Source organism: Anopheles coustani, chromosome 2 (assembly GCF_943734705.1).
Source record: "Anopheles coustani chromosome 2, idAnoCousDA_361_x.2, whole genome shotgun sequence".
Lineage (NCBI taxonomy): Eukaryota > Metazoa > Arthropoda > Insecta > Diptera > Culicidae > Anopheles > Anopheles coustani.
In genome coordinates this window covers 42,350,402-42,365,585 of record NC_071289.1, presented here as the reverse complement: position 1 = coordinate 42,365,585, position 15,184 = coordinate 42,350,402, and the positions used below count along the sequence as shown (strand labels likewise).

Sequence of the window (15,184 nt, the reverse complement as noted above, 5' to 3'; positions counted from 1 at the left end):
TAATCATACGATCGGAAGCTCGCATGGAACGAGGAATAAGGTCTTGGACAGAAATGTTGATTTGGAGTTTCGGTCCGTTCGCTTGGGGCCAGCGCATGTGCTTTGGCTTGGAGTTTTCCGCAAAATGGCGTGCGCAGTTCGATTTGTGGCCAGATGCCACATGCGCGATGGAAGCACGTGTTTGGGGCTGAAGAAAAACGAAGCAAAAAGGAATCGGTGCACGCGTGCCATTTCCTCGCGGTGTTGCGATGCATTTCTTACTTCTCGCTATCGCACATCTTGGCGTGTTTCTAATGCGTGGCGAAAAAAGAAGTTTCAAACTCCTTGCAGGAGGAGAATGAGGAGGAGGTGGAGGATTGGAATGGCAAATGAATCATTTTTGTTTTCGTCCCGTACCACACGCCAAACGGGCATGCATTACCTAACGGCGGCCTTAGCGAAAATAGGGTCAGAAAGAGAAAATAGGAAACTGGAGCACAGGGAGTACGTTTGTGGACTGCAAATTATCACGTTTTTCGCTTTCGTCGAGGGAGTAGTAGTTTTGACATTTGCCAATTCAGCCACATTTGTAACTCGACTCAAGCGACCCTCGTTGGGGAACGCAATTTGAGCGAACTCGCTTACCTGATGCAATTTTCCGGATCGCCCTCGCAGTCCGTGTTGCAGCGGAAGCGCTCCCAGGAAAGCCAGCCCATCGGCGGTGTTCGGGCCAGGCCATTCTCGAGGCTGTAGATGCAGGCCGGCAGCAGGACGAGCGAAAGAACCCCAACGATCAGCGACACCGGTGTCCCTCCTTTACTTTTGCGTTGCGTCATTGTGCAGGTTTTACGGGTAGAAGTGCTCGTTGTCGATCACTGTGAATGGAAATGGTAGAGAAAAAGATATTACATTGAATTAATGTTAATTTCCGTGTCGAAAAGGTGAGTTAAAAGGTTTACGATGTGTAAAAATTACTATAGTTGTCATCAAACGGCTTGGCAAATTTTATGGCAGCTAATTAAAGTTACCTATACAAAATTTTGTAATGACATCCGATTTTAATATTAGAGTATTTGTTGTAACAAGAGAGACATATTATAATTAGTTCGTTAACCTTGCTTAGTAACCTAGGAGGTTTGGTTTGTCCAATGTTACCTCGAGCTGATTTATTTATGATCGCCCTGTTTGACTTACAGCGATTACGTTTTCGTGTTTTAAAAACGATTTGTTGCTCGGTTCTACTTTACATTTGGTGACACATTCACTTACGACCTCGTGATTTTGATTTTTATTACACCGCAAGCTTTCGACAACGTTGGACTTACAGTTTCGGACGACAATAAAATATTATCTGTATCCATTACACTTTACGAGCGCGTCACACGTGAAGCGGGTCGATGTTATGTTATTAATTTTAATGATCATTTTCCGCGCCTGGTAACATTTTTAACCAAGCCGTGCCGTGGGGCATCGGTTTATTCGGCATGGAAGTATTAAAGTTACATTGTTTTTGAATCAATAAATTCTGGTGGAATCATTTTTGAAGTTCATTAGAAGCCCTTAATCAACAGCGTTTTATCGATATCATTGGATTAGGTATAAATTCCATAATTAAAACAAAACCTCTTTGATTTGGATTAAGATTGCAACGAACCCTTTTTCAATGCATCGACACAATTTTCCCCAAGCCCCGGCACGTGATCGGTAGGAAAAGATCGATCTCAGAAATGCAGAGAAAAACGCGAAACCGTCGAGTGTGTTTAATGATCACAGTGGAGTGGAATGATAAACAATCTGCCGGTCACTTGGTCAACTGCGACCATGTCGAAGAAAAATCAGAGTTGAAAAGAGTAGTAGAAGGTGTGTAGGCCATATTAACGCTGGCTGATTATGCTTCATTAAATTTTATATAACCATGCAACGGCTGTCACTTTCGATACATTCTTAGCTTAGCCACAACGCCCCAAGGATTGATATTGCACGGCTTCAGCAAGCCCGATCGCTTTTCGGGTGGCGTTAACGATCTTTTTGATGTAGCGTCCCTGTGAAAGGGTGCTGTCCCCGCGCTGGACTACCGGATACATCAAAGGGTAATTGGTTAGATTGACACCCACACCCGGCTGTCGGTGTTTCTTTTAGTAGGGAAAAAATCCCCACGGGGAGTGCTTCGGTTTGATTATATGCATACATCAGTTCCTTCTCGAAAAAATACGCCCGCAATAACGCGGGTGTAATAAACATTCTTCATCTACAGTCCGTCATAAATCGTTCGCACTGCAATCGATATCTATACAGTGACGAACGGGCGGAGGAAGGTGCCATTCGTCAACGAGGCTCACTGCTGCATGATGCTGTAATTTTTCACGTGAGTGCATGGGATTTCCTCCGGTCGACATGATTAAATTTGATCTCCTGCCGATCGCACCGGCTCAGGCCCGATGGCTATAATTTGAATACAATGCAGAAATAAAGTAGTTCCTGAACGGTTGACGAACGCCTCGCTCTGTCCCGACGGCTCCTCGTACAGCACATCAATCACATCTGCTCGTCGGGCCAACGTACGTCGGGACATACTTTCAAGATTTATTACACCTTTTTTTATTCGCCTAAATATTCGGGGGAGGCGAAGCTCAACCAAACCTCAACTTTTTAAATTGCCTCGGGTAGCTGAGCGCGGTTGGGCTTATGCCATGGTGAGGAAACCTGATGCTACCCACCTTCCGATTTTTCTCTCGCCCTAGGCTGTCACGAAAGCACACAAGGTGGCACAGAATTTGATCGATGAGGCCAATTGATGCCGACGAAGTATCGTCGAGTGGCTCCAAGTAGGAGTTAAAGTGACGTTAATCGGGCGCCATAACCGATGTTTAGGTTGTTGAAATATGCCCCAGGACTTGAAGGAAAAGAGGGAAGTGTTTGTAACTGATCTGAACCTGAGCAAGCCATAAGCACTTATGGTATGTACTATATCGGTGTTGCTGTACATTAATAAACCTGAACTAATTTATGCTACGCACAAAGCTTATAATTAATTTTTGGTTTTGCCAAATTTTTCATTCAAATCATTGGTATACATGAAACCCGTTAAGTAATTTTTTTATAGAAAAAAATACTCATGAACCTCGCTGACTTCTGCTTAACTAGCGTAACCTTCGTTTAGAGGTCTATGTCATGTTTATTTAGACCTAACAAACTTACGAGAATCGTCGATCCTCCTCGAGATGAAACCAAATCGCCCGTAGTACATCCCATCGCTCATGGATCACGGTCACATCGGAGATCGCCTACGGGTATCTTGGACTCTCAAGGCCAGTACTTTTTTTCGAAACATATCACGAAATACACCATCACCTCGCACTTCATCACTTAAACTTGACGTATGCCTAGCAGCCATTGAGCAATCACACCAAAACACTAATGATCCTGTTCTGTTTCTATCTCTTTGCAGGCAAAAATGGCATCAGTGAAGGTGAGTCGAACGCACGCTAATTTCTGACACTTTAGTCACCTTCGACGCGAGAACCCTCCTCCCCGCGGCATCGATATCTCTTGCGCTGGTCCAATTCTTGACCATCAACTATCGGTTTTGGCGTCTGGTCAAGAAAGTCAAGATCACCTCGATGGCGCCGCATCCGAAGCGTCCACCGCCTGCGTTTGGATAGGATAATTTTCGAGCGGCATGCCCTCGAGCGAAATTGTTAACCGGCTCGGGGCGGCGGCGCCTTGGAACCGAAATCAGAGCACACGAAGAATGCGAACACCAACGAATTGCTCGGACTGCCAGGGAGGAGGTGTCCGAGTAGAGCGCATCGTATTCGGTATGGTCCTCCAATCATGCCGGATGGAGGATGAAATTGAGGTACCAGCCTCTCTCTACCACTGAGTACCGTTGTTTTGTTTAGTGGTGAAGGTCAGCGCCACCCCGCCACCGGGAGTGAGGAGGATGGCAATGATTAGGGGCGATTGCGATGTTGTACACACCGCGATACGGAACACCGTGTACCTTGAACTTTCCGAATCACTCTCGAACCGTTTGGTACGCCTTCCACCCACCGAGTCGACACTAAGACGGCCGGGTGTAAGAAGGGGCGACGGTTAAAAGCGAGAGCCATCAAACCGATGTTCGGACACATCCTCCCGCCACCTCATCCGTCGTGGGAAATTGCGAAACAGCGTTACACCGCCGGACGCTCTGGCGGGCGCGGTTGGAGGGCACCGTCGCCTCGGCTTTATGAGACTGTAATAGCCTGAAATTATAACACTCTCACGCCCCGCCGGTAGTGGAAGGTAAAACCGTAGCGGCAAAACAACAGCTTCAATCTCCGAACGCCGAATGGCTTCGACAAGGACTTGAGCTTGCGTCGAGCATCTATCACGGTCTCGGCACAAATTGTTCGTACATCATCGCGTACATCGACTATTTGCTCTACACTCCATCTTGGACTGGAGTAATTTTGCAGACACGCCTCGTTTCGAGCCTTTAAGGCAAGCGGCTTTATGCGGACGCCTCGCGGGCTTTCGAACTGGATCGATCAACTGACTCACTGGAAGCTTCTTGTGCTTGTGGCATTTGTGGGGATGCCGGTTTGAACCCAAAGGTAACGCGCACCAAACACGGAGAACATTTAGGACGTCCAACATCGCCAGCCTTCTGGAAGGGCCGTCTCTGACATTTGCAGCATGTCGTTTTATTTTTGTTTGTTCATTTCCAAGCCCAAGGGTTCTCACCAGCGCTAGGAATCACACATAAATCATCGACGGTTGATTGCTCATAAAAGGAAGTACGCGCATTGAAGGGCACGCGTTGCTCAAGATCGGTGCAATTAAGATGCAATGTCGATCGGATGAAAGCGGTACGGATTTTGATTCCACAAGTTTTTAGAAGTACCGGTATTGGTGCGCTACAAAGTATGAGGTAGATAGAGCTGAGTGGAGTAACCGGTTTTGGAGAAATCAGAGGTCTAGTTTAGCAGAACTACTTAAATCAGATGTGATCGGATATACCTCGAACTCAGGATGGTTTCGAAGTTTATTCCAATCTCTTCTGATAAGATTCAATATCGGATTTAAAAGAGTTCTTTCCGTGCTGGTTTTAGACGTTAACCTGATATGATGTGTTAAGCGCTTACAATCTGAACAATTTTGCAACCCACCTTCTACAAGCCATTGTATCCAGTTGATGAAAGTTCTCAAGCCCTTATTCTGGGTCCACTTCAGCTTGATGTCACAATGCAATCATTGCTGTGCGCAATAATTCTTCATGTAGAGCATAAAGTGCGACTTAAACTTTACGACTGAAGGATTGTTTACGATCAACAATGCGTATGATTGTTAGTGCCCAGGGATTGGCCCCGGTCCGGAAAGTCATCGGCTCATTAGCAACTGCACACTTGGTCGTGGTCTTAACTTTGATCTTGGCAGCAAAGATGACGAAACCGTACACACGGTGGGAAGTTGGCCACCCGCCGGCGCTTGGTCTGGAACGTACAGGTAGGAACAAGTACTCGATAGTGTGGTTGGCACAAAACACCACTACTTCATTTCCCTACAAGTGCGTATGTTTCCGCCCGACCCTGCTTTGCCCGCCGGAACGCATTACGCATAACGGAGTGGCTTCGATGGTGGATGCAACGGAACGGGTCGGTGGTTTGGGAGGTTTCTCCACCCGTGTTTACAAATAAAGCCATTGTTGGAGAAGAAGTCGCCCGCCGGCTGGGCTGGCCGGCCCCTTCGCGGTTGGGTAAGCAAAGTAAAGTGCACCAATTTCGTATCCTCACCTCCATACGTCTCGAACGTGCAGACCCCGGAGGAAGTTGGGCGATTTCGTTGCGCGAACGCATCATGTAAATGCGATCGAGCGCCAAAGGTTGTTGGATACGAGCGCGCTCTTTTTACTTTTATTGTTATTTGAATACAACAACACCCCAAAGCTTTTGATGGATGCCCGTTCGCTATGATGTGCAAATAATTTCTTATGAAAATGGAACCACCGTTTGGGGATGTTGTTTCGTTTCTTTTTTTCACCTAACACCGGGAAGGAACTCACCCAGTGTATCACCATCGAGAGGGAAATTAGGGGTTGCACCGAGTGCCAAAGGGTAGTACAGGGCACTTCCGGCCGGCTTGCAGGGGGCAAACATAAAAAAATAATAAAAGATCCGTCGTCATTAGCAAATGAAGCGGATGCCGCCATTTTCGTACTGCAAAACATGGCCAAACGAGGGGTTTGGGGTCGTAGCCAGGCCAGCAAACAAATGCCAAGTGAAACCCCGCTCGACACGAGTCGCGTGTAAAGCAGCAAATGGTCCCCAAAATGTGAGCAATATTTTAACGCGATTACAAAACACCACACAACACACATAATGGTGGTGCAAAATAATGGCTGACAGTAATTACGCTAATAAAAAGGGGGGTGCGCTCCCGGCGCCCAAAAAGGGTGGTGACTCCCGGCGAGCTGGGCCCCCCGGGTGGCAAACATGTAATTAGTATTGTTCCCAGGGCGCGAGCGCGAGTCAGTCGAAGCCCAAACTGGGCCAAAGGGCTTTTAGAGGGTTAGGACTGCACTTTGGTTAGGTTTTCTTTGTATTTTGGATGTGAAGGATTGAATTGTTTGTTAGATATAGTCAATCGAGAGGTGGAAAGAAACCATTAGGATTTATCGTTGAAGCAATCCTGCAGATCATCTATGACTTGAATTTCGTTGTTTTAAGGATTCTTTTGATTTCTTATTCCCTTAAAATGAGCATTAGGCATTATTTTCAAGGTAGCAAACTTATCAATCTTGGAAGCTAAATAAATCAATAGCACACATGATATATAGGGTTTGATCAGCAATTTTCCTCGAACCATGAACAATGGATTGGAACATGTTTGATGTACACCTTTTCTCCGGTTCGACTGGAGATTACCGGTTGTCAGTTCGCACGAAATATTACGCAATTAATGGGGATGGTGTTTATGTGTGTGTATGTATGCTGTTCTCTGAAACGTCGCTGCATCCGCCATCTATTCCACCTCCTCCACCTATTTCTCCTACTCCCGTTTGCTCTTGAACTGCCTGTTCAGTAGGCTTCTGTTTTGACGCCACGACGCTGAATGCGCCACATTCCGGTAGTAATTTTTCCGATCTCATTTTCAGTTTCTGTGACCAAGTTCAGTCAACTTCTCCATACCCTTCTGGGACGCAAAATATTGTGTCACTGTGCATTCTGGGTCGCATCGTGTTGCTTCGGAGTACATGGTGTCATTTTGGTGACACACGTGGGTCAAAACCACCTTAGCGTGATCATGCTGCTGGCTAAGTTTTGTCCCGATTTGGTGCAAGGACAATCTCTCGATCGGCCTTTGCCGGTAAGAAAAAAAATGCATAAACCCGCCACGGAAAAGGGTAAACGTGAAAAGTTAAATAAAAGTTTCATAGCGCAAACGACCCTTGGTTTAAAACTGAACGAAAGGATGAGCGTCCAAACGAATGGAAGGTAGAACAGTTGACATTCAAACACCGCGGTTTATTTATTCAGCGTGCACGACCACTGCCGGCCGCAATCCGGCCAACCTCGAGGGGGAAGCTTCGCTGGACTACTTATACCTTTCCGGTGGCAATGAAGCTGGAGAAGAAGGTCCAGTGTGCCATGAGAATCACTCCTCACCGCCTCCCCAGTGGTCAAAAGAATGTGTAACAAGCCGACGACAGTTCCATTTTGCATTGAATTGCTCTGTCCGACTGGTGTTTGGTTAACTTAATTAAACCTCTCAATGGTTAAATGTCAAACTTCTCGCGGCCGTAGGACAGATTGGCACGGTTCATCAATTCGACATTAACATTCAGCAAATGTGTATGTGCTCTCGACAAGGTTCGCTGCAAAATGACAAAATCTTGTCCTGTGTAAAAAATGCAATGGTGAAAATGGTGAAGGCCTTTTGCGAGATGTTGTTCTTCTTGCTCGTGGTTATCAGAAGCGAAACATTTGTACTTCAATGGTAGCTTGTAAATTATCTTGTATTTCTTGGTGTTTCCCATTTCGCAATATCATTACGCAAAACTTTTTATGTTACATAATTTACGTTTTCACCATATTTCGTGTTTTAAAGATGCTATCTATAATTGTGTGTTGATTTATTACTTTATAATTTTACAAATTGCTTTCTTATCAGTACGTTCCGGTCGGCGCGGAAGAAAGGAAACATTAGTGATAAGTATCGTTTCCATCATTTCACCTCCCACTGGAAGCACGCGATTAACTGCGTGTGTGCATGTGTCTTTATAACATATTTTTCTCTTCCCTCGTATCATCATAAAAATCCCAAATCAACGGACACGTATATGATTCAGCTACCGCCGCTGCCGGTTGATGCGCTGATGATACTGTAATCGAAACACATCTCATCAATTTCCAGCGGAATTATTCATCCTCCTCCTACCCAGTTGACCGAAGGTAGCAGTAATTTACGGTTTCGATACGAAATGCACCCGATTTATGGTTTCATATTATGCGTTCGACTTCGAACGATAATTAGGCTGGTCATTTCGGGCGTTCATCTTCCACTTCCAGTCCGGACGGTAATGGTTTTGTGCCTCAGGAAGCTAAGCGGTCATTCCTATTACAAAATGGTGAATCGAAACCAACCGAACGCGTAAATTGATCATCATCGAATGGAACAGACAAAACAGAAAAAGCAACCTAACCCAAGCTGCGAAGCGACGAGTGAATGAACCTCTTGTCTCACGCCAACACGATGACGGTGTAACGCCCGATTAGTATGATAATTTATACGGCACCTTGTTGTTGTCACGGTTTGCCCTGGCGGGTTTGGCTTTCTTCTTGCTCGCTTTCTTTCTTTCTTCGCTGCCTGAGGCCATGTCGGCCTGCCTGCCCCGTTCGGCAGCATTCGCTTTGGACGGACGACGACAATGTGTCAATCGGTCCGGGTCTTGTGATCGGCGATGTTTTGCTCACCAGCATCAACGGTCTTACCTGGAAAGAAATGGTAACGTTTGCTTGGTTAGTCCACGTGTCGGCTAACGAAGGGGAGAGTACGGGGGGGAGGGAGAAGTGCACTAGGGAAATGGGTAAATGAGTGAAGAAACAGCATCCATCATTACCACAAAGCGCAAGGCGGAAAATGGAAATGTGTCGCGACGTTGTCGTCGTATCGGTTTGATCTCAACCACGAGCTTACATTCTTTCGAGGATCAGGGACGATAGGTATAGTTTGAAGTCTTTGGACCTGATTAGAGACCCGCTAAGAAAACTTGTTTTTGCTAAACCTTTTTTTTTGTGTTAAGCTCTTTACATTTCTGCGGAATGTATGTCTTGTTTGCGGCTAGTCATATTTATCAAGATAATAATCTCCTGTACTGCAACGCATGTCCCAAAACAGAAGCTTATTTTTCCAATGCAACTGTTCTTTCGTGGTATTCCTGCACCAAATATGTCAAACGTACCCGCTCGAACGATTGATCAATATTCCATTTTCAACCCGTTCCGAGTCACTTGTACAGTGACGGCACAAATAATTGCTCACGGAAGTGACGGAACGGCCGCCATTCAAGCCGGCTCGGCGAAGGAAATGCATACACACGTCGCCACCGTCGACGTGATAACATGGCGCGTCCAGAGCGGTGTACTACCCCGGCCATCGAAAGTGATTATGAAATTGAAAGTTTTCTGATCGAACGACCGTCCGTGGGGTGATTTTTTGTTTCTTCCTGCGGGGCCCGGCAATGCCATTACTTGGCGTTACGTTGCTGAGTGGAATAGTTAAACATAAGCGGTTGGCCGTTAAAGCGACAGAGGAAGTTGTGGGTCGTGTCGGAATGGCGAAGCAAATGGTACCGGCGCGCGGAAGATGTGGAAAAGTCAATAAAACTGTCAATCAGGTGGAGTCCCGTGGCAGAAAATGCCATCAATTGGAAGTGGTTTACATTAAATTGTTTTGAGTGAAATTAATAAAACCACGGGAGGTATGTTTGATAAACTTGAACACATTTTCTCTCTTATGTAAATTTATTGTGTCTGGTAGCAAATTTATGAAGAAAATTCTGAGATTTAGCACAACGTCCTAGTTAAAGTGTCGAAATACCGTTTCGCCTCACACTTTACGCACTCGATGGCGGAACACGGTAGCGCAAAGATCGCTATCGCAAACGACATCAAGATCGCTCAAACGCACCGGCCACTGTGTTTTTTTTCCACCCAGTTTCTCCCTCCCGTCTGCCCAGCAGCAGTTCCCGTCGATGCTTATCTCGTACGTCAAACACTTTGTTGCGTTCCGACGTTTACTTCCTTCCACGGTGAAGCAAACCTCGCTAACCGCAAAAGCACGCGAACAAGAAACAGGAAAATTTTGCAACGATGACATAAATTTCGTTCTCACTCGCTGCCCACTCGACGCTTGCCATCGGCCTCGATCGGTTGAATCGTGCCCAACGCGAGATGTACTTGGTACACTTCACGGACCGCTATTCTCTCGCGGGACAGCGACTGTCAGGGCGATGGCAATAATTCGCGAGCGGCTAAAATTTGACAAATTAATAGACTGCAATTTTAATTGACTTCGCTCGCCGTTACTGAGGCACGCCATCCGTGGTAGGAATCGGCCTGACCTTTGAGCCACACTGTACGCAAGACTGTACGTCACCGTGAGGCGAAGTTCACGCTCTGACGTTTCGGTTTGTGATCGAGCCGAGGTTTGCAGTTTTTTTCTATCCCAATGCTTACTGCTTCTTTTAGTTCAGAACGATTACATAATCATTTCTCGCACAGAAGAATGGTGCACGTATCGGTAGATAGTGTGTTTGATGGAACAAATAAAGGCAGTTTCTGAAGTGTAAGTGTAATGTACTTAAAGTAATATGATAGTGTAAGGGTATTTGTAACTTGTAAATTTGTTCTATCTTCTCCGGGTGCGTGGTCATGGTCCACAAGGACTCGATTACAACTACTTTATTCATACGTACAGATTCTTAGTACAAATATACGTACACTATCATATTACTTTAAGTACATTACACTTACACTACAGTTTCCAGCTTACACAATCAAGTCTTTCGATAAAACTGCGATCTTTTTCCTCCGCTATCGATGGAAAAGTAAAACTGAAAGATACTTACGCCATCTGTTGCGTAGGAAAATTGTTTTAATTTTGTATGCAAGAGGAAGTGGATAAAGATCAACCGGTATCAATCTGCAAGCGTATCAATCTCCCCTGCTCGATTTAACTTTTTCCTCCAATTTAGAACAACGCGTTTCCCGCCATCAAACTCCATCGCCGACAGTGTGTGGCTTCGAATGATATTGGGTTTGATAAAAAGAACCTTCGGTGGCTTTCGCTTTCCCTTTCCCTTGAAGGATACGGCGACGAAGGAAAAGTGGATCAAACCCTTAATCGCTGCTACGATCACAAAAACGGCGCTGGCTCGAGTGAGGCGGCGATTTAGAAATTGAAAGTTTTCCCATTTCACCGAAAACCGCAGATCCCGGTAGCGGCGCGGGCGTGCTCGACAAATCGAAACGTGGCACAATCTGGCGTTTTCGATCACCCTTAAATGCATCCACCCCTCGCTGAGGCGAGAGGCGTAGACAGATGGCCATTTATTAACATCAACCGGAAGAGGGGAGGCGGCGAAGGAGCGGAGAGCATTGGAGCATTAGAGATAGTCCATATAACAAAATGAGTGCTGATATTTTAAACGCGATCAGATCATTTCCATTACTGTTTTTTATTTAACATCCGCCCAGTACCGAAAAATCACCTTCGGATGGCAGCGCTACAAAGGTTTCGTTTTGTTTTGGCCATTGTGGTTGTCTCTTCAGCCAGGCTAAACTGTGGCAAAAGACGACTATCTTGATAGCAAAAGCACACTTTCGGTTTCAACCGGTGAAGGTTGTTCGTGTCTGCCGTCCTGTTCGCATTTCAGCTGTTTCTGGCCTGTTATCTGTATCGCCATAATTCAATTCAATTCTACCCTTTTGCCAGCACACGCCCCCTTTTGGGGTGCTGCTGGTCACATAGCTTTAAATCATTCTTTCTTTTGTGTGACTAGCGTGATTGCCTTTTAACACCCCCGAAGACACAAAATCACACGATTGCTAATGGAGGCTATCATTGTTAATCGCGGTGGTATTAGGTGTATCTCGTATCAAACGAGGTACTCTGGGGGTTGGTTTAAGTTTGATCCGTTCTGTCCACATCTATAGCATATAAATTTTTAGTTTACGTGTTGAAAAAGGATCATTTAGACTAATTATATCAGATAGGTGGCACTGAATTGATCATGTTTGGTTAACGGAGCAAGGCGCAGCTCTAATGATCTGTTTTGCAGTTGTTATCCAACTCTTCTGACACGTTTTCGGACGCCAAATGTGTGAAAGATGAACCGAAAAATGTTTGTTTTATTCATAAGGCATGGTTTGTTTTATTTATAAGTTCGTCTTAACATTGACTTACTTCAGGTTTGGAATAAACAACCATCTTGTTCCATTTACTGTAGAATTACCCACAATGATTGGCTATCTCGTTTGGAGAGTAATTTTCCATAGTAAAAATTGCCAAATTTTCTTTATTTCATCATGCATTAAATGCAGCAAATAGATATTGTTGAATGAAAGGGGAAAAAAATGGAACTTAATTTACTATGTATCGATGGGAAATAATCGAAAAATCTAAATGTGAAAGGATCTGCATCGATCGCATCGAGACACTTTATCATAAATCGAACCTTCACATTGACATTTCTTCGCCGTTGTATATCGGTGGTTGTTTTTCCGATATTATTTAGATAAAATATGTATGTGAACCGCTTTTTTTGTGTTTCTCCTCCTTCTTTCTACGCTTCTTTAAGCTCCACTGCCCATTGGATCGTATTATTATGCCCCCTGATCCGTTGATCTGCTGGCGATCGCATTCGATTGTCCCGGTCAAGCTTCCATAAATCATCAGCGCCTTCTGCTAATGCGCTCGAAAGGAACCGCCAGCGTAGCCTTCGCCAGAAATCGGCAACCGTCGGTGTCAATAAAGATTTATCGCCTTCTTGGCCATGAAAGCCGATATTCCAAGCGTTGGGTGGTTTATGATGCCGGCGCGCAGGTGAACCAGGCCGGGGCGTGAGATTCAACGGAGGGTTAATGCTGAAACAGTGTACAATCCTATGTACTTCCAGTTTTATCTCAATGCTAGTGGTATCTACATCCGGAAAGGAAGTGAGAAATAAATCCCCGGGGTGTCAGTCGAATCTGAGCTATATTGATCTATTATTTATTTGTTTAGTAGTTTATACTAGAGTTCCCATTCGAGCGCTCTAGATACAATTTGAGGTTAATTTTAATGGTCCTAAAACACTAAATAAAAACAGGCAAAATTTAATTCATTTGTTACGTTCTCATACAATCAAACGATCATAATTAGAGCAAGCGAACGATGAACGAAAGTCGATTGCAAAATCATTACATAATCCGATCGGTGGGTGCGTTTTCCTTTCCGTATGCCGTTACTGTTTGTTTTGTTCAACCCCATCTTGTTTCGATCGCCATCGCGAAAATCACAAATTGCAGATGAAAGTTCGAAGCTTTTTTCCTAAGCCAAAGTGCCTGGCTTCGGATGGCTTGTAATTTAGAATCCTGCGACGGCAGCTGGGATAGACGATTAAAACAATTAGGAATCGATAGTGTAATTTATTTCCTCTTGCACAATCATGTTTGCTTCTTGGTCATCCATTTCGCCTCCGTACATTTTCTATGCTCACTTTGCCTTTCCACACTTTGAGGAGTTTTTTTTTCAACTAGTCGTTACTTTTTCGCTCCCTTTTTCTTCGACGTTTTGCTTAAATCGGTACTGAGTGGCCACTATATGCCGGTGTGTGCTTCCGTTGTCGGGTCCACCATACCATACCGGTAACAATTTTGTTTGCATCGTGTTGTTATGTTGTTATGCTTTGATGCATCCTTTCCTTAGTGAACCGCCGGTGGATGCCGCAGCATAGTTTTTTTTATGCCTCTGCTCCGTGTCATACCCTTTTTTCCTCCCAATTTCGAGTGCGCTCAGGTGGCGCTGATGGAAAGGGAAAAGCTGGCCTCTGCTTACCGTCGTAACGAGGGTGTTTCAATCGGTGGTGGAAAAATAGTAAGGCATTAAATTTAATAATCTCGTACACCTCACGATTTACGTACCGAACCGTGCCCTTTTCATGCTACGGCTTTTTTTTTGCTGCTTTGTAATTTATTTGAATCTTTATATGAGCCGTTTTTCGCTAGTTTTTCTCTTGTTTTCTAGTCGGCCTTTCGGCACTTGGTGCTTTGTTCAGCTGTGTGGGGGAAAAATTAAGCAAAATCGTTTCTTTGTTGTGATGGAAACCGCACAGGAATGGGACTGAACTAACAACGCACCTGAGGTCCACCGGCCAAACCCACCCTTCCGATCAACAAATTATATTATTAAATTACCCGGTGCACACATTTGATGCGCCACTGGGTGTTTTTACCAACTCCCAACTGGAAGGATGATGATGTCGATCGCGATGTCGATGATGACGATGATTGGCTATAATGTTTACTAAGTGGGCGCGATCACTAACTCCCCCACTTTTCCGTCGGGAAAAGGGAGTGTTCGATGCCGGAAGGAAAGGTCTCGCTCTATTTTGGCACGATTTTGACCAACGCTCGCTGCTTTTGAAGGCGGTTAACCGCTGCTGGGCGTCGTGTTTGACTCGTCAAAATGTATGTAAACACATCCGCCCATCCTTCCTGGAGAAAACATGTAACGCCGTGGTTAGCGGCCAAATTTACTTAGCTTCCGACGCAAACAATGTTAACCCGTTGGGCGCGCATTGGCAACGTAATCAACGTCATATTTAGCTAGCCAGAGAAATCGATGAAGGCTTACATTAGATTTACGGAACTGAACTCAACTGTTTGAATTGTCTCTCATTCTGCGATGATTAACGGGCAAATATAGATGAGACATTTTTGTAAGCTACCTATTCTTTGTTGCGAACCAATGTTGTTTCTATGATTCATTAACATTGTGTTTTTGTTTTAGGTGAGTTCAAGGTACACCTATCACCTTTATTCCATTTGTATTTATTGACGTTCTTTAGAACATCTTTATTTTCGTTGCACAAAGAATTTAATCATCTCTGTCACAAAGTTCGATGGTGATTGTTGAAGGATATTTTTTGTTATAGTCTTGTTTACCTATTTTGTAGAAA

At 44.9% G+C, this 15,184-nt stretch overlaps 2 protein-coding genes across 3 annotated transcripts in view; one reads left to right on the top strand and one right to left on the bottom strand.

The window, feature by feature from the left end:
- LOC131266060 (6-phosphofructo-2-kinase/fructose-2,6-bisphosphatase-like) overlaps nt 1-15,184 on the top strand; it is a 67,345-nt gene that overhangs the window by 16,516 nt on the left and 35,645 nt on the right. Inside the window, exons 1-2 of one of the 2 annotated variants that reach the window (XM_058268411.1) lie at nt 3,253-3,356; nt 3,428-3,448. Coding sequence is in view for 1 of the 2 variants with exons in the window: in XM_058268410.1 (XP_058124393.1) it covers nt 3,428-3,448 (21 nt within the window). In the remaining variant the exon portion in view is untranslated. Of the gene's footprint in view, nt 1-3,252; nt 3,357-3,427; nt 3,449-15,184 lie in introns of those variants that run through there. The other variant, XM_058268410.1, reaches the window with a different exon arrangement.
- LOC131266062 (alpha-N-acetylgalactosaminidase) overlaps nt 1-15,184 on the bottom strand; it is a 48,711-nt gene that overhangs the window by 9,594 nt on the left and 23,933 nt on the right. Inside the window, exon 2 of the mRNA XM_058268412.1 lies at nt 625-854. Coding sequence (XP_058124395.1) covers nt 625-815 — 191 coding nt within the window. The 5' untranslated portion in view covers nt 816-854. The remainder of the gene's footprint in view (nt 1-624; nt 855-15,184) is intronic.